This window comes from Gobius niger (genome assembly GCF_951799975.1).
Source record: "Gobius niger genome assembly, chromosome: 20".
Taxonomy (NCBI): domain Eukaryota; kingdom Metazoa; phylum Chordata; class Actinopteri; order Gobiiformes; family Gobiidae; genus Gobius; species Gobius niger.
Window position 1 is genome coordinate 12,561,430 of NC_136871.1, and position 20,588 is coordinate 12,582,017.

General features: G+C 39.6%; 1 protein-coding gene across 1 annotated transcript in view; it reads right to left on the minus strand.

Annotated features, from left to right (window-relative positions):
* Positions 1 to 20,588, minus strand: part of LOC306980018 (receptor-type tyrosine-protein phosphatase gamma-like) — a 294,918-nt gene that overhangs the window by 194,817 nt on the left and 79,513 nt on the right. The window contains exon 2 of the mRNA XM_079579221.1: positions 15,381 to 15,467. Within this exon, the coding sequence (XP_079435347.1) occupies positions 15,381 to 15,467 (87 nt within the window). The remainder of the gene's footprint in view (positions 1 to 15,380; positions 15,468 to 20,588) is intronic.

Consider the following 20,588-nt stretch of genomic DNA (forward strand, 5'->3'; position numbering starts at 1 on the left):
AAATCCTCCAGTCAGGTAGTTCTGACCATTAGCCTGGTGCAACATCAGAAGATGCACCTCACCAGCGCTGGATTCAGCTGCCCATTGAAGACTGGGTCAAATGCAAAGGGCACCACTCTATAATGACAAATAAAGCACTTCATTTAATTTAAGGTCTTGTCCAAGGGCACAACAACAGTGTGTGCTGGTGAACACGGTGGCCAACCACCAACCTTCAAATCACTAAACAACCACTCTACCATCCGAGCCAATGTCACAGTTTTTTTCCTTCCCTTGGAGGAGGCAGAATGACAGTGCCATCGCTAGGACTTTTTTTTTCAGGCCAGCAGATGTGTGAAAGCAAAAATGGCCCCTTGCCCTAGATTACTGCTCGAAGGGCAAGTTTTGCGTTTCGACTGCATCACAACAACATCTTGAGTGAGACAGCGGGGAGTGAGCAAAACATGTCAAAGTACAAAGCAAAGCCATGATCTGATAATAACTTTGTATAGTTCTTGACTATATCTCGTCTATAGCTCGTCACCACCTGCTGCCAATGCTTATTATGGACATTAATTATATTTGCCTAGATACTTCATTTTCCTGAACTATGCTTTGTCTTGTTCATTGTTTGGTTTCATTGCTTTAATGTGTGTACAGTCCTGTGACACAACTCCTATAGTGATATTGGGCTATACAAAACCATTGATTGATGGATTGATGGATTGATGGATTGATGGATTGATGGATTGATGGATTGATGGATTGATGGATTGATGGATTGATGGATTGATGGATTGATGGATTGATCTTCAAGTCACCATCATGTCATGTGTTTATTGTTAATAGTTGAAAAACCTCCAAACTGTTGACTGAGTCCTTGCCCAAAGGAGCGTAGTAATGGGACATACAGGTTGGTCTGTTACAAATGGCCGATGAAATTGCGTTTCCCTTTGGTGCGCAGACAATGGAGTGAGTCTTGTCTTAGGTGCAGGGAAATTGAGTTAGTGATAGACTTTATACTGACACATTCAGAGGACACGGGGGACAGAGACGTGGCTTCAATCAACCTTGTGGCTGTAGATTGCCTCTGTCATCATATAAATGCCTATAGGAGTTGAGCGAGTGTGTCCGCTGATTAGATGAATGGCCGCCGATCGAGCTGTCCGTGTGAGGTGTGAGGGCCTCAGCATTATATGACTACTCACTCTGATTGTGTCACCGGCTGCGTGTCTAATGCCGGATCAAAGCGTCTTAAAAAACATCGATTTGATGCCCCACCACCATCGTAATATTTCCACACCACTCAAGAAGTCCTTGAGTAGCCCTGATGCCTTTGGAGGACTCTGGAGGATAATATCCATCAAGTTTATATCAGGTAAGCCTATTCTGCAAACGCCGAGCCTCGAAAATAGCTTCGTCTTTTCGGATGGGAGTCAGGTCACTTCTTTTCAACAACATCTATTTCAACACGACGCGAACAGTCATTTGCAGCTGAATAAAATATCAGTCTGCGCCGTGGCTGAATACATCACTCTCTGACCATTTATGTCGATGGCAAACTCGGCTCATTTTTCCCGCACGGACAGGTGCAGGAGGCAGTCATGCACCGTCTAGTCGGGGCTGGTCAGACTCCATCAGAGATCATCCCTGGGCCACTGACAAATAATGGTTTCTAAAATAACTATTCCTGTGGACACATGCTTTTGTACATGGGGAAAATGGCAGCAATGACACATTCCACCGACGACGACGGGGTAACAAAATAATTATATGGACTTTTTGTGTGTTGAACCGTCGCTGTTTTGACATTTGTAGGGTCTCCTTCCATTTCAGAGCACTGCCAGCACACGTCCATTTTCTGCAAATGTGCAAAATGCCATTGTGAGTAAACGCTGCAGTTCTTATTGTATGTCTTAGTTGACGTGGGTAATATTTGCTTTGCTTTGTCTAAACACCCTCTGTGTTTTTGGGGCTGACAGAGGAGGCTCTTGTACCTTTGCTCGTGGTGCGCTTCAGTGGCTTTCTATCTTGTCAGCGGGAGCTTCATTGAAAAATATATGCCGTCTAAAAATGAAACTGAAAGTGCTAGATTTCCGCGTACTGCGAGCGTCTCACGGTTCAATTTATAACAGCAAGATGCATAAAGCGTCACATTGTTCCTATCTATATGCTGTTCCTCCCACTTCAGCCCAGCAGATTTACTCCTATCCGCGCTCTAATGTATGATAATGTGCTTGTTGAAGTATGAACTATTAAATGAAATGGAATAGCATTGCTGTTGCTGAGCGAACTGTTGCTGGGGGAGAATACGTTACGATAATGTCTTTCACGACGACGCCACACATAATTTGTAAATGATGAAGTTCTCAAAAGTCGTATGGTTAAATGTGTTTTCCATTGTCAGAGCACATCCACAGCTCCAGCTCAGCTCCAGCCCACAGGGGGTCCCGCTCCCATTTATTTTTCTCATTCCACGCATCCTAATGTGCAGCCTTGTTTTTTTATCTCCCGCACACAAGCACCATTTTCCGGACCTTTGTCATATTTATCAGTTCATCTCCATTTTAATCTCTCATCTCTTCGGCTCGGAGCTCAGACCCGCCCGTGCACCCGAGTCCATCAGTCTCGCTGTGTTCCATCCACACTGAATTATGTGTGCCATCGGAAAGACAACACAGCCAAAGCTATTTCTTTGTGTTCTCTCCTCTCAGGACCACAATGAACTAGGGGTGAAACAGTACACGTAAAATATTGTGACCATTTCTGTTCAGCATGTTTTGGGCCATTTATTAAGTAGTGCAATTTTTTGTGCAGCGGAACAAAACATATTTCACTTGTTTCACACGGACGCTATTGAGTGACTTGGTCCCTTGGTGTATTATTTACCAACGTCACCTTTTGAGTGATTACGCCAGGACTGTCAATGGATAACGCTAACAATATTTTTTACGGTAACACTTTATAAACATTCATGCATTACTAAATCATGACTTCTCAGGGACAAACATGATCACATGTTGCTTCATGGATGACTTCATCCCTGAATTAAACGTGTAGCTACTGTAATGAATGTACATGAAAATCTTAATAATTCATCATGATCATGAGGATCACACAAGAACACCATGAATTCACTAAAACGGCAATGAAATGACAATAAAATCATCAACCAATCATGATCATGAGGATCATGCATGAACATCATGACTCATATGGAGGAAATCTACTTGCAAATTATGGGCAAAAACACAAAGTATAACTTTATAGGATACAATTTACGGCAATCATGAACTTATCATTTGCTAATCCTTAATACAACATGATTTCATTATGATTATGTCCCCTCAACTAAAGTGGTGCATTATCCTAAACTCTTTAGCCTGTTAAAGACCAGCTCTGGAGATCTTATTTGGTGATGCCGTACATGTAATAATTTGTATTAATTAGTTTTTTAATTGTGTTTTTCACACAAAAATTCCAATTGAAAAAGAAAAAAATAAATAAATCCAGAAATCATTGCTTCTTCTTCAGGACTAAGGTGGTCTTTAACAGGTTAAAATGTTTAGGGTGATGCACCACTTTAGTTGAGGGAACATCATTTGCAAGTAGATTTCCTCCATATGAGTCATGATGTTCATGCATGATCCTCATTATCATGATTGGTTGATGATTTTATTGTCATTTCATTGCCGTTTTAGTGAATTCATGGTATTCTTATGTGAACCTCATGATCATGATGAATTATTAAGATTTTCATGTACATTCATTACAGTAGTTACACGTTTATTTCAGAGAATAAGTCGTCCATGAAAACAACATGTGATCATGTTCGTTCCTGAGAAGTCATGATTTAGTAATGCATGAATGTATCATGAAATCATACATTAATTCATACATAAGTTCATGAAAATCATGCATGAACTCATGTACCATTATTATAAAATGTTACCTTTTTTACTTTCCAAAGTATATAAACTCTTGCAAAATCGTGATGATTCACTCGCATACAACTAATTTCAGTAAACTTTCAGTCCTTTATCGTGCCGCTGTTTACTCGTCTGAGGTAGAGCACTCATCTATTCACTTTATTCCAGAAATTTTCGTGGGCACCACCATGAATTGTGCTCCCTGATTCACTCCTATTAGTTAATAAAGGACTGAATACGTCAAGAGAAAATCAGTTACTACACGGACACAAAGCCGTTTTCAGGCCGCACAGAGAAACAGTGTTGACTTGTTGGTGCAAATGAACATTGGACATTTTACACAAATCAGTCTAATAAACATCTGACTAAAGTGGCGAACGTTTTCCCTTGAACAGTCTTTGCACTCTACTGGAACTGTCAACACAACAGAAGTGTCGATCCATGACAAAAAGAGGCATAAGTTCAATATTCAATCAGGTGAATACTCCAGCGACGTACGGACCTGCCCCCCCCTTAAACTTTAGCTGCGTGACTTCTTCCATGTGCTTTTGTTGTTATTTTTACGCTTTCCATATCATTGCTCTGACTAATGAACCTCGACTCTATCTAATGATCCGCTGTTTGAAAGAAAAACATTGATTGAAAATAAATCTCCTGAAATCGTTTTTTTATTTTTTATTTCTATTATCAAAATGAGTCTCGCACTTGCCATCCAAAGAGTTGAATTTTAACGTACAGTGAAATGAACAGTGGAATATCAACATACAAATATAGTATCTACAAAAGCAGTGTGTGCCACAAAGGACATTTAAGTGAAGATTACACAATTAAAGTAGTTGTTTGTAGCGCGCTCTGATTGGCAGATCTAATATCGTCCCCTACTGTTTTCTATCAAAGTTTTTACCTTTCCTCATAAGTGTTTTAAATTGGTCTAGTACTGAAACTCGGAAAATTGGAATATCATGAAAAAGTTCATTTATTTCTGTAATTCAACTAAAAGGTGAAACTAATATATGATATAGACTCATTACATCATTAGATTTTTCTGAGATGTTTTATTTGGGCTTTTTACAAGCTGTGAGCCATAATTATCAAAATTATAACAAATAAAGGCTTGATATATCCCACTTTGCATGATGATTTTGGCTCATAGCTCATAAAAAAACACAATTTAAAATCTCAGGAAAAAAAAAAAATTGTGAAAGGGGACTATATTGTCGGCTCAAAGTGTTTCATCAGCTAATTCATCCAAAACACCTGCAAAGGGTCCCTGAGACTTTAAATGGTCTCTCAGTCTGGTTCAGTAGAATTCACCATCATGGAGAAAACTGCTGACCTGACAGTTGTGCACAAAATCATCATTGACAAAAGCCTCAAAAGGTGATAGCAAAAGAAGTTGGATGTTCTCAAAGTGCTGTATCAAAGCACATCAATAGAAAGTGATGTGGAAGGGAAAGTGTGGAAGAAAAAGATGCACAAGCCGCAGGGATGAGCACCGTCTGGAGAGGACTGTCAGGAAAAGGCCATTCAAAAGTGGACTGAGGCTGGAGTCAGTGCATCAAGAGCCGCCACACACAGACGGATCCTGGACATGGGCCACCACATTAAGGCAGTAATTCAAGTACATATATATGATCATAGTTTTAAGTGGACCGACATTTCTCTGTTTAAAATATTTTTTTATTGATTTCATGTAATATTCTAATCTTCTGAGATTTTGATGTGGGAGTTTATACAAGCTGTAAGCCAAAATCATCTAAATAAAACAAAGGCTTGACATTATGTCACTATATCATGCATTAGTTTCACATTTTAAGTTAAAATACACCTGTATAACGTGAAGCATTCTTTATGCTTACGTTTACTACTGGCAGAATTTCCAAATGAAATTGTAGAATATAAATCACACGGAGCATTGAAAAAAATATATAGAGAATTTGGATTAATGACTTGGAATGAGATCTTTCTTGTGTCCCAATGAACCTCTTGTTTTATAATTCTGATGCCCTGAATTCTGCCTAAGATATTTCACTAGTTGGCTGTATATTCATTATAAACACACAAAGCGGCAAACTTCAACATATTTTAAACGTCGTATTCATTTTTTGTTGTGAGTGAAACAAAGAAATGGTCAATATAGTGAATAGTAAAAAATCCTTCTACAGAAATGTCCTTGTACAAGTGCCCAAAATGTTAATTTATAGCATTACTTTAATAGTCAAAACCATTTCCAGTATTGCAGTTATATAATTTAACCCATCTGTATTCTGCTTGTCTATTGATCCCTCGTCCAGAGCACACAGTCATCCCCTGTTGGACAGGGAGTAAAAGTGATGGCTGTGGTTTTATGAGCGAACGCACTGGCAATTGTCCTTGAATGCTTGCGGCTTCAGCAAATGACTCTTCCTTTGTTTATTAGTCCATTTGTTTTTGCCTTGTTCATATAAATTAGTGTATTGGCCAAATGTATCAGGACACACTGAACTAGAGTAATGGGAGAGCAGTGTTACATGGGGACATGCAGTGCACAGCTGTGAGCCGAAAAAATAGAAGAATATGAAGGTCTATATCAAGGAAATCAGAATTCAGCTGGAAAAATCACAAGAAAAGGAGCCCATGGTGTTTGGTTCAACAAGGTGCAAACGTCAATTTGAACAAGAACTTTCCTCATTAAACATGTGGGAAAAGCTGGAGACGCCTCGATTGGCCGAAAATTACAAGTAAAAAATGGTAGATAGAATATACCAGTACTAACTCAGGAACAGGGCTGTGACTATATATAAACATATATGAAATAAAAAATATATAAACTGGACGATGAAGCAACAAATGTGGTCGAGCAGCCAAAGAATGTCCTGAGAGTACAGAGTGAAAAAAAAAAAAGATCTCAAATTAGGACAAAAAAACTTAATTATCATTTCATTATTCTGAAATAATGCATATCATGACTCTTCTTTCATAGATGACGTCATGCATGAATTAATTAAGTAACTACTGTTATGAATTCATGAGAAAATCTTGTTAATATATCATGATCTTAGAATCATGATGAATTGACTAAAACATTTAGTTTAATATTGGCCGATAGAGACTTCCTCTTGAAAATGTGTCACAAGTTTGTACACCTATTTTACATCTTTTGTGTTGTAAACTTGTATGTATCATTTTGGAACGATAAGAGACAAAGATTTTACATTTTTAGATTTTAAAAATTGTCCATACATATTGGCGGTACATATCGGCATCAGCCTTAGAAAAACCCATATCGGTCGACCTCTATTTGTAATGTAAGCAATAGGCAGTGTTTATGGTAATGGAAATTGAATAGACAACAAAACAGATATAATTTAAACCCATAATGCATAATGTCATAAATTATAATGTCTTTGATGTTTGTGATTGCTTTGTCCAATAAATACCTTGATTATTGCCCAAAGCATTAAAGTGCATCACTTTAGTATAGAGGACACAATCATCATGAATTTATGAATGAACTAATCATTAGCTAATGATGAGTTGATTACAGCAGTAAGTGATATGTTAAAGTATATCTTGGCAACTCATTTTCTTAAAAATACAATTAGTTCATGTTTTTGTTAAAAAATCTATTTTATACATTTGAGTGAATTCATCATGATTCTAAGATATTAACAAGTTTTCTCATGGGAGATGTGGCTGTATAAGTAACTTACTACCACCCAGTGTGGGGCATGAAACAAGACCATTGAGTGTATTTGTTTGCTTTTTCACAATTTACAAAGAAACCATCAGCCATTTCCTCTGCAGTTGGAGGATCATTGCACAAACATGAAGCGGCTAAGTATGAAACACAACAGCAATCACTGTGTCATCACAGTGCATTCCTCTTTGTCAGCCTGATGCTCTGTGGGCGAGTGGGTGAACCAAAATGAATGTATCGAGGCGATGCATGGCTGCTTTGAATGCGACTATTGCTATGAAACAGTTTGTGTGTTTTATTAGGCGACAGATCTAAATTATAATCACTTTCACATTTTATTTTATCATTATTCTTGGCCCCCCTTGAATAATGTTGTTAATAAAAGAGAATAAGTAACATTATTCAGCTTAACAGTTCTAATATTAAGCTGTGCACGTAAAAACAGCTTTTTTATTATTTTGTTTCACTTTTAACAGCAGTCCAACAACAGAATGAAAGCTAAAAGAGCCTACATGTTCCAGTACATTCTTTTCATGCTTCCAACCTTTTGTTGAAACTGTGATTTTATTTTCGCTTCCAGTTTAATACATCTTGTGTTTGATCACATTATCCAGGTTCCATGTCTATGGGTAATGCTTTGTTTTGGTTTACAGAAATCCTAAATCAAAGACACATATTTGAGGAGTGAAAAACATTTGTCGAACACTTTGCTGCTGGCGCCAGATCTGCCTGGATCACTGTTTACATGGGCCAGAGCAAACTTTAAACTTTACAACAGAGACTTTCTGCAAACATTTGCATTTCTGAGAACACATGGCATTGATAGTGCAGCAGCTAATGTTGATCTATCTGGGTACACTACTGAACTAAAATAGAGACCCACAGCTGTAAAAGCTGCTAATGATGGCATGGTGGCAAAGTGCTTAGCAATTAGAGTGGAGTAAAATAAACTTTATTTCTGTATGGAATCATGCCAGTTTCCAGACGGTCTTTTTCCTTATCAGTCCATGGCGTTCAGCCTGAAGTGACTATGGCTAAATATCTAGAACATGTTAGTGCCCTCATGCTTTTGCAGCCAGGCAAAAGCATTTTTTACGACTTCACTGGCCTTGCCCCACAATCAGAGACATTCATTTTACCTTTGATTTACTTTTATAGTTTCATACTACTTTTAGTTTTATGTAACTATAGTTCCAAAAATATCTGTTGCTGCTTAAGTTCAAATCATTTTCAGAGTTAATGTAAAAATTAAGCAAGAATATATAATTGCACAGGGCCTCAAAGCCTCAAGGAGTCAAGCAAGACAAAAAGAGGAGGAGCCTGAACGGATGCACTCCTGCATGAGTCTGGAGCAATGGCCGCCATTGCTCCGCCATTGCTGTAGTACCTCCATATCGCCTCTAGTGCCCCATTGAAAAGCATTGGAGTTTAGACACCTTAAAAACAACTTTAACGCCTGGTTTCAATTTTTTCAACACTAGACTAGGCTAGATATTCCTCCTGAGATAACGCTGGGTTAGTAACAATTTATGAAACCAGGCTGGTTTTCGTAAGACGAATTTTAGAAATCTCGTACTTAATGAGGGTCGGACTGTTAGCATTGGAGCTGCGCGAGCTACACGTCACGCAAGGGCCGAGTCTACAGTGAAGATCCCGCCCTTATGCCCTTTTTAGGAACATGCTTCATCAGAGCTGGGGAGGATGTGAATCTGTAAATCCGCCGTGAATTCCCCCACGACCGTAGTCATTGTGGTAAATGGGGAGGAATGAGCAGAAGCTGTCCATTTATATATACAGTCTATGGTCTGGAGTGAAATTAAAACAATTAAGATTTGCTCACAAAGTACAGTGACATAGCAGATTGCTACGCATCCATCTACATGCACCGATGTGCGGGTTCCTGCAGCTGAATTACCTGACCCGCTGTAAAAATATAATATGTTTTGGTAATTTGCAGACACAAAAACAACCAGTTCATTTTTTAGGGCCGACTTGCTACTGGTCAAACACTCATTTCAAAATAATCAAAAAGGATTTTAATACATTTCTTGGAAATACTAGTTGTTTATAACTTTCAGGGTACTTCATCAAATTGCAAAGCAGTATTTTCATAACAGTGGTAAATGATTTTCTGCATTTCTTTTGTTCCCACTCTGATTTAAACACTCCTTTTTTTCCCCTTTGAAGCGTTTCAATTTACAGAGACCATCAAAAGGACAACAGGACTTTGCATAACACTAATAAAAGTGCTTCCCTCATGAGTGAAATGACTGCGGGCCATATCGGCCGCCTCTATCTTCATTTGGCCACTTCAAGGCTGTGGTACAAAGGCCTAAGAGCTCTCTGATGGTGCACTTGTTAAATGGTAAAAACCCGTCGGACAAGGAGCGCGCAAATTAGCCTCGCCTCTCGTATCTGCTGATAGAGAGCCTTGACATTGTGCAGCTTGGAAAATTAATTTTAGTCAAGAGTGTGGATGGTTGTAAATGGCCTTAAGACGGGGGGGGGGGGAGATTGTTAAGACCAACATGTGGGTCAGGTCTGAATGAAGGAGCAAAACCTTTTCAAAATGGGTTCTTTTGCCTTTTTAATTGACCAGCAGGAAATGTAATGCACCTCAGAGTGTTACAATCAGCCACGGAAAAGGCTGCCCACAGAAATCCAGCAGAGCGGTAATTATAAAGAATAGATTCTCACATTAGCTGCAATGACTTCAATTTTAAATACTACACATAAAGACTTTGAGGCACCGCCAGATGGTAAATTTCAGTATATTGAAACTCTATAATGGCAAATGTCAAATGGTTTCCGAGTAGTGCAAATACAAATCTATAGTATAGCTATCATTTTTTTCATTAGGTAAAAATAAAAATAATCAAATGTGGGGAAATACGTGTTTTCTTTTAAGTAACATACTATATGTAGAATAGTATAATATATATATTGTATAATAGTACTAATAGCATATTTAAATAAGAGAATGCTGCGGGCATAGAAAATGCATTAATGACCTTTGGACATGCTACTCATTTTGCACATGCTAAACGCTTGATCCTCAATACATGCTTTTCAGTCATGTGACTTTTGTGGTTTTGGCGGCCATTTTGAATACTGAAGTAGAATTATGCAGTACTACAACATGTAATAATACTCTACTCAGGATGACAAGTGATTGACAGTGACATTTTAATTTACTCGTAATCATTGCTCAAGAAGATAACAGTAAAAGCACGAACCCGTAGACACATGTTTATGTGAAGAAGCCAGTGAGTCAGTGTTTTTATCCTGCTCAAGACGTTAGCATGCTACCGGTTAGCATTAAGCTTCAACAGCTGAGCTCTGACCTCTACAAGAGCAAGCCCTGAACCACACTCCAAACATCCAGCCTTGGCTACAACATGTGACAGAGGTCAGAGCTGAGCTGTTACTGTAGGATTTCCCCAGTGTTCATACAGCCTCACATGTGTTGAAGCCATTGACAGCTGATTGATGACAGTTGCTAGCAAGTAGCATGCCAACGTCTTGAGCAGCTAAAACACTGACTCAGACAAAGACTCTGTTGACATGACTAACTGTAAAATCACAGAGAAACATTTTCTGTTTCCTCTTTGATGTGTTAATTTTGTCATTGTCATACATGTTGTAGTACTGCATAATGCTACTTCGGTATTCAAAATGGCGGCTAGAACTATGCGTGATGTCATTGGAAACGCATGTATATGTCTTTGCATTCAAGCTAACAGCCAGAAGAGAGAAACAAAAACCATAAAGGACAAGATGGAACCTGAAAATAAACCACATAGTCTTATGTTGAGAAATTTACAGAAAAAGAGGGAGCTCCTGCTAATCTTGGTCCACATTTGTTTTGTCAGTCAGTCTGACTTATCTACAGCTCCTGTGGAAGAGGAATAAGATAACCTTAAACGCAACAATATTTTACATAAACCCAAACACTTTTAATTCAGTCACATAAACGTGAAATGAGAGTCGTGGCAGACAGTCAGAGCGCTGGCATGAGCTGAATAAAGGATGCCCTGCAGCAGCGTGAAGTCCAGGTGCATGTATTTACATTCAGAGTGATTCGTGGCTAATCTCATTTGTACTTACACTATCTGTCTTTGCTCTCCTCCAGTGACTTCTCCCAACTTCACTAAACTTGCATTGGTTCTAATTAGCTCATTCTAATCGTGTCGTCCAGAGGTCTGACAAACTCCAATCAGGGCCTCGGCGGGCCGGACGCCCTGCCCTCTGCCTGATCAGAATGGTAGATTAAAGCCAGCTCGGTGCTGACAAGAGGAGAGTTATCTGGGGACGCCCAACCCTTCCCATGGAAAGTACTACAGAGATACCCGCAGCCAGAGCTTGAATAACAGACTAGGAAAGGGAACCTTCTTTGTAAAGTACTCTTCATATTATGTCACTTTGGAGAAAACATCAACTTTGCACACTATCATACAGATCTGAGTATGTGGGTGGGTTATGGTGGATTGCTTCTTCAGGTGGACAGCTACAGCAAGCCATTGGTAAATACTAGTTGAAAACAGCGGGATTGTTACATGAAGCCGAGCTCTTTCTCTACTTTCTCTGGTGACACTAAGGAGTGCTGTAGGCCACAAAACATGACAATACATGGTGCCACTTCCTTGTGTGCTCTATTGTTTCCCGTCTTGCCTGTGTTTTCCTCATGTTACATCAGCATGTTACATAAAAGCAGTGATCAGACATGGGAGGATAGCGGGAGAGCCTTTATGCATCCCCATGCAGAGGCTTTGTGCCCTCCTCGTGGAAATTAAAAGAGACCAATGATCGATCCTTAAAATTATACCACTCTACCCGTTAGTGTCTGAGTGACAAGCACTGGTGCCTCAAAACAGGACGGGGAGGAGACACAATCTGTCTTGCCTCACTTCTTTTGAAAGTGTCTGTTTTTAGTAATCAATTTGACATTAAAGGTGCATTGTGGAACTTTTTATGTCGAGAAATTGACCTTCTTGTGACTCATCGGCTAAATGGGTGGTCAGCATGGCACCTTAAATTTCGATCACGGCGGCCTCTAGAACACTCCAGGACCAATTGTTATTAGAGATCCAGCTTTTTTGCTACCGATGCCGACACTGGGGGTTTGAGTATCTGCCAATATTATATATTAATAGCCAATATTAACAGATACCAAGACTAACTTAAAAGTGTCTTTCTCTGAGTGAAAAAGTGAATTTTCCTCTTTACTTCATTCTGATCTTCAAGTCTGATCTTTTCTTGCAAATGAGATGTTGCAGATCATTTATATCTATTAAGTAACTAATGTAAAAACAACTCCCAAAGCGACCTAATCATTACAAATATGTTACATCAGTTATTTCATAAACTAAAATACACACACTTGGCCACTCCAGCAGTGACCGATTTTATTCTATTACTTCAGGTGATCCAAACATAGTTTCCGTTACTGCCTTGATCAGTTCTCGCTAGCATTAGAATATTGTTGCCAGCTGCGGCATTTTGCATGGCGATCAAAAACTTCGCTTCAATTCTCCAGATTCTGTGCTTCAAAATGAGGTATGACATGCCTCTATTCACTTAAATTTGGTTGGTTTGTGTTTTTAAAGCGGTGAGATCCAAAACTGGTATCGATACCAGAGCTAGTATTTTTTTTCCAGTATCGGCTCCGATATCAGATCTGTATCGGATTGTTGCATTCCTAACAAGTTGCGTTCACGTGACATCACAACATTCTAAAGTGCCGATAGTTTAAAATTGAGGTGGAGGGCAACTGAAATGTCCATGGCGGTAACTATGGTAACTGGCGAATTTTAAAGCAGATTTTTTTGTCTTAGTTTTTGGTTAATATCTCAGTCATTACTGGAAGAATCCACATGGAACAAAAACTGTTTCAAAGTTCATTGTTTGCTCTGTATGATGTCCAATTAGTTTCTCATAAAGGCATCCAAAAGTAGTGACAATATTCGCAAGCATGAGCGTGATGTTGGCTAATAGGAAGGACTTTCAGCCATAAAAATAATGTGACAGGTTTGTGAATCCAATCACTGTCAAATACTGATGAGGAAAATCAATTGTTAATTTTCGTTTCTTACAAAAACTGTATTTCTCCCATAGAGTTGTAATTGGACCCTGACATTCTGACATCATCGCATTCTAATTCGTGAACGCCACCTATTGTTTTGCAGGTTTTCTGGCGAGAGGGTCTGTCAGCAGTGAAAACCTACAAGAAACTCTATAACCGATTGATCCTGGAGCATCACAGAGGCCTCTGTGATGGAAAGTCAAGGCGCCGTGCAGCCACTCATACAGCCACTCACTAAAAGGTCAAATCCGATCTGATAAAAGTTTTCTTTTTCCACATAAAAAGCTCCATAATGCACTTTTAAGACATCGAGAAAGTCAGGTTGTGGAGTTTGCGTGTTCTCCCAGCGTCTGTACCTCTGGGTGCTCTTGTTTCTCCCTTAAACCTAAAGCAAGCTCAATGCAGTTGCCCAACAGGTTGCCTCTGTGGCCTTGAAAGATGACCAGCATGGATAAACATGGCCATCCAGCTTCACCTACTGGACTAAAAATAATGACTTTGTTGCCATTTATTGTTTATAAACCAAAGACTATAAACAGCTCCTCAATTATCGTCATGTCTTAAAATGCTACTAAATTAACCGTGGGTAGATGGAGGACGCTTCCCAAACAAACCCAACCAGCTTAAAATTATATGTCGGGTTTTTTATTTACAATTTTCAGAGCTACTGCACAGCAATATCATTTATTGCTTGACATAAATAAGTCTTACAGTCACATTCACTGCAGCATTAACCAACACTTACAAGGAGGAAAAAATAATCTTCGTCATTTTTAGTGTAGGCACAAGCTGACCAACCAGACAAAACGCAAAACTGAAAGCTCAGATGGCCCACGGCTGGTGAATGATTTGTGTTAGAATGTGAGGGCTCTGAAGGGACGCGGGAAGTGGCTTTTTCTCTCTTGTGAAGCTGGGGCAAGTCAGAAAGTGCCCCGAGACTGCTCCAGGCCAAAAGGAGCATCCGCGGTGAGGAGCGCAGGAAAAAACCAACAGCACTCAACACACAACACGCTCATAATCACAGACGCACCATGAGGCCTCTCCTTTACTCACAAGAGGGACACAAAATGTCTCCAAATCAAAAACCTGCGACATGACAAAGTGCCTCTCTGATCTGATGTTTAGAGCTAAGCCACAGGGATAAGAGGTCTCGATTAGCAACAAGACAAGGCTGTATCAAAAAGCACAGGAACACGTTCTCTATATGGGTCTATGGGCAATGCCATTGAGTTGCCTTACAAGACTGATGTATTTTATTAATCACTCAAATCCTTCTCTTTGTTTAGCTTCACAAGTTGAATATATTATTGGATTGAATTTAGCGTGCTATAACACTTGGCCTTATAATTTTGTCTAACGTAATGTAATATACTGTACTGCCATTTCCTAGCATACGCCTTCTGTGCCCAAAAGCTGTTTGGATCAGAAGGCGGGCTGATCTATCTGTCATTAACCTAGTGTAGTATGTCTTACTTTATCAAATTTAAACATCATTTTGTCAAAATAGACAAGAGCACCTCCAAAAGCACCCAGCCCATTGGGCCTGTGCAAATCTGGCACATGATTCACTGAACATAAAGACGTACACATAAAAACCATACAGTGCGACCTAATGCGGAAATATATAGACACATAAAACCATACTAAAGTGTAACAGTAAAACAAGTTGCAGTCACTTTGCAGTCTTCCTCACACAGTGGTGTATTTTTACCTGAGTAGGCCCAGTAGGTCTCCTCAGCGGTGGCCCTGCGCACTCGTGTCCCTGGGTCCCGTATGGGGGCGGGACTTCCTGTGGAGGCTGTGGAGAGAAAACATGGGACAGGGTTAGGGCTCAGCGGGACAGAACTGCAGTCCCTGTGCTGTCTGCAGCCTGCTGGGCGTCAGCGCAGTGTCCTGAACTGACTCTGGTCTTCACAACAGAGGTCAACCACACTGCACTGTACACACAACACAGAGGAACAGAGCAGCGCATTAGCTCCTGCTATTTTTAAGACTAAAACCTCACAATTATTTCCATTTTGTCTTTGGTAGCAGACATCCTTCCCATTCAAGCATATTAAAGAGACAGTCTGAGACAGACTGTCTCAAACTTTCCACAGACCTGAAGGACTTCTCTCACAGAAATGAGCTTTTAGAAGAAATAGAGAATTGCAATTAAGGTTATCAGCGATGTTTTACTGTAGTAATTTCTACATGATTAGTTGGTCAATAGGTGAGGTGTGGACGTGACTGTGTGTTTTAGTGTTTTTGGATGGCTGGATACTTTTAACATTGTATAAACTCACCTGCTCGAAGACTACAGATAGATTTAGCCTATTGTTTCTGTTCAATAAACAAAACAAAAACGTCTGTACGCATATATGCAAGGGTTTAAGCAAAAATACAAATGTACAGCATTCCAGCTTTTTGACATTGAGTGAACCAAATTAGCATTAGATCAGGTCTTTGTTTTGTCATGATTCAGGAGAACTATGAACCACTGACACAGAGACCAAAATTACCAGATAGTTTGCGCGTCACTTTCTTGAATTTGAGAAAAGAAAATGACAAAGTTTGATAAATATGTGAATAGTAAAGTGAATAGTCAAATATTCCCTTTCCATCTTATCTCATGCAAAACAGTCCTTCACTAAAGAAAAAACTAAAACAAATCCCTCTGGCTGCAGGGTGGAGACAAGTCAAACACGATGCTTGGACTTTTTGTTTAAACTTGTGACATATTTTCCACGGGCTCCACTGTGCCGTGTGTCATGCTGTTTCACACATGGTGCACAGGACAGAAATCTGGTCAAAGCAAATGAATGTTAGAGTGGAGTGTTTCTGACAGATCTGCTCAAGGCTTTTGACATTATATTCAGAGAGTTCTTTGAGCCGGCACAGTGTGATCTCCAACCACATTTTCAGAGTGAGGAGAGGTTAAAAAAAAGCACGTATTGGAAATTGCACTCGATAAATTATTTTTCAAGCCAAAAGTGTTCACTTCTCAGCCCCTATTGTCCTCTCTCTTTGAGACCGGAGTATATGGCCTTAGTGGTCCGTGTAGTATATGGCTAGAGACATTCAGGCCAATCAGGGAGCAAATGAGGCTTGAAGCAGTGAGCGAGCCCTGGGCCACCGCTGAGCACTGCCCACAGAGCACTGGTGATCAGAGCCAGTCAGCTGCAGAGCACCGGAGAGGACGGGCTTTATCTGTGCTGGACACTGCTTTGTTAAAGCACTCCATGTACTATCAGGGAGAGATGACTTTACACAATAAATTAAAGCCACACCGTGTAACATTTTACCCAGTAAAAACAAGCATTTATTTTTATTACACACATGTTTATTGTTATATGTTTATTTATTTATGAGTGGCTCACCTCTCCTAAGACCTGATTGTGACGTTACCGAGAGTGGGTGTGTCTCCAGCTCGTCGTCATGGAGATGTTGACTAAACACAGCCGAATATAGATTTATATCAGTTAGCTCCTCATCCAAATCCTTTCTTAGATTACCCACTGCAAAAAAGCATTTTGGTCATTCGGGGCATGTTTTGTATTGCTGGGCACAGCATAGATACTGACGGCATCTCGTCATAGAATGGGCGTGGCCTCGCCAAGGGTGGGAAACACAATTTTTCACTCTTTTCTGGCGAAATATAAACGTATTCATCACATACAAATAAATTCAAGTAAAAAATTGGGTCCATATGGATGTTAATTTACAGCAGATTGTTCATTAGAAGCGAAAAAACGTCAGTCGTTGCTGGTGCCAGCTAGCGTTAGCATTAGCACGATGCTAACATCACACATGTTAGCATTGTCCGTTATTTATGTATTTATGGGCTGTTGAACCACTTTGCTTGTCTTTGTATCTTTATTTAGTAGAAAACTATATTCATAATTCAGCATTTAGTAAAGCAGTACTGAGTAACTCTTGCCCTTAGAGGCCATAAGCGCAATTGCAGGTTTGCAAGTTGCGAGTTTTTTACTTACTAATTGTCCGTGAGAGTAAATATTATGCTGACAGAAAAGGCAAAGGGAGAGAGGGATATTGTACATCCAATTACACAATGGCAATATTTTTTCCCCTCAAACTTGGCTGTAAACACTGTTGAAAGTGGCGCTAGCCCGTAGTTAGCTTTGCCCGTTAGCCTGTTAGCTTCCTCTTTGTGATTCTATTAGTGTGCATTGGCTGTTCCGGTCCGGTGGCAGTCAAGTTGCAATTGTGGTTTTCTGGCCAGAGACACCAGGGGAAGATTAAAGACCATTCAGTCATCCCATTAACACTTGTATTACCCCCAGAGGGACAACAAAAAGGATTTATTAAGGTAAACAAATAACCTTTTTTTTAAAGTAGTTTTTGAATAATTAGAGAAAGTTTTGATTTTTCTCCGAATTGTTTTCCCCCTTAACTGTTTTCAAACAAGACCATATATGGGCTATTCCAGAGATGCCGTCTGTATCTATAATCCAAAATGTTTCACAGTGCGCCTTTAAGGAATAGAAATCAGAAAGAAAACGATGTGATGATGAGTTTGCATGACTCCCAAAGACGGCGTAATGCCGAATAAATAACAATCTGAAGTTAATCCCATGAATAACTCTCTCATGTTGACATCTTGTAATGGAAATTAATTATAACAACCCCACATGCTGCTTCTTCTCTGAACTCAAAGAAAAAGGAGCACGGAGACCCGTAAAGCTGAAAATGTCACTTGAGTCAGAATGAAAAGCGGTGTAAATCTCCTGTGTTTTGGCAGTACACTGTGTTGAAATGTAGCTGCTAAAGTCAAACAAAGACAGCGCAGTTGTTTGAAAGGCGGACACCCTTCCCTCTCCCGCTGCTGCGCCGGTGGTTTTAATTCTTTGGGATGTAGCGTGGCTCATGTCTGTGAATGCCAATGTGCGGCAGCTCTATGGCTTTTCTATGAATTACATTATTGATTCCCAATAGTGCTCAGAACAGAAAATGTAATTATGCACGGACCCGCCCTAACCTCCTCCATCCCTTCCCTCGTTTTCTGACTTGTCTTTCACTCTGCGGTTTTTCATCACTTTCTCTCATTCCGCGTGTTTGACCTCCCAGAACCAGCTGTCCTTCAAGTCACCGCGGCCTCGGGTATCCCCGCCCCACGCCCTCATGCCTTACGTGTGTGCTCTGCTACCCAATACTTCCCCACGGTTTCAATCTATGGGCTCATAATTAGCAGCCGCGGTGTCATATATTGTGTGATAAAGGATTTTAATCTTCGCTCCAATTGGCATTTGAGTAATGGCTGGTGGTGGAAATTAGAGAAAGTTTTAGTTTTATAGCTTGTTGTCAAGCAGTGAAAGGGCTCATCGGGAAAAAAATGGGAAAAGTAAATTAAAGGCTTTGCAAGATGTTTGACAAGATGTCCCGATCTTAAGATACGAGTCAAAAATGAACTTTGAGTAAGGAAAACATATATATACTATATATTAATTGTTCCATAATCGCTGTACTCTTCTTCAGACAAATGGATCGAAGGGGCTCAGACAGTATAAACAGGGCTTCTGGGTAATTAAAGGTGTGATCTGGTCCTGAACCTCAGTCAATGAAATCTTAATTCCTTTAGGGTTTACATGCAACACAAAACCACATGGAAACAGTAGACGAGAAAACTGAGGGGTCATTGGTCACATGGGGTATAACATGGTGGGACATTTTTTCCTTTTGTATCTAATATGTTTTTGATCACATTATTTTAAAATTAGGTTTTATAAATTCTGTATGTTTGAGTCATTTTAGTGAATTTGTACATTTTACAACAGTTTGTTCAAATGAGGGTCATGAACTCATATCTGGAATTGCACTGTGACTGTTTTAAAACATATTTTGCCCTTCTTTCTCAAGTTACAAAGGTTTGTAAAATTTCAAGTTAACATCAAAAACTCCATTAAAACAATAGTGACAACAAACCCCCAAGTATTGTGACAACTTGCCCCGCATATGAGGTACATTGTCACACTCGACCCCGTTTGATGGTGGTATGCAAAAGTATGGGCACCCCTTTAACTTTTCCACATTTTGCCATGCTATGGACCATATACCTAAATATATTTAATTGAAATTTTATGTGAATGACACACACTAAGTGACACACAATCGTGAAGTGAAATGAAATGTATACCTTTTTTTTTTTTAATAAAAAACTGAAAAATGTGATGTGCAAAAGTATAGGCACCCTTTCTTTTTGGTGCAGACAATTGCCTTCAGAAGTTGCCTGATAATTTCTGAATCATCACATGTCTACACACAGGTAGACTCTAAAGAGAGTCTACCTGTGTGTAATCTAATGTCAGTTCAAATACAGCTGCTCTGTGATGGTCTCTGAGGTCTGTTAAGAGACTATTGGGGAGCAGAAGCATCATGAAGTCCAAGAACACACCAGACAGGTCCGGGATAAAGTTATTGAGAAGTATAAACCTGGGTTCGGTTATAAAAACATTTCCAAAGCTTTGAACATATCTCAAAGTTATATATATTAAAAAAATTGAAATCATCTAAATTTAATTTCCCTTCACGATTGTGTGTCACATAGTGTGTGTCTTTCACATAAATTTCAATTAAATATATTTATGCTTATGGTCCATAGTATGGCAAAATGTGGAAAAGGTAAGGGGTGCCCATACTTTTGCAAACCACTGTATTTATGGCAATATGATAGAAAAAAGAGAGTGAGGTCTATTTCAAGTCAAGGCTTCAAGCTCTCATGTATGCAGGTCTGACTCTTGTGGGATTTTCTGTTGCTGAGCAGTGAACTCTCGAAAAAAAAATGTGACAAATAGCCTCAGTCTCCCCTACTTCTGCTGTCGTCCCATATCCAAATAGGTGGATCTTCTCAAAAATACTGATCACATTACCCTGTAAATATACATTTAGTCCACTTCAATTTCGTCAGAACACAACTCCAATC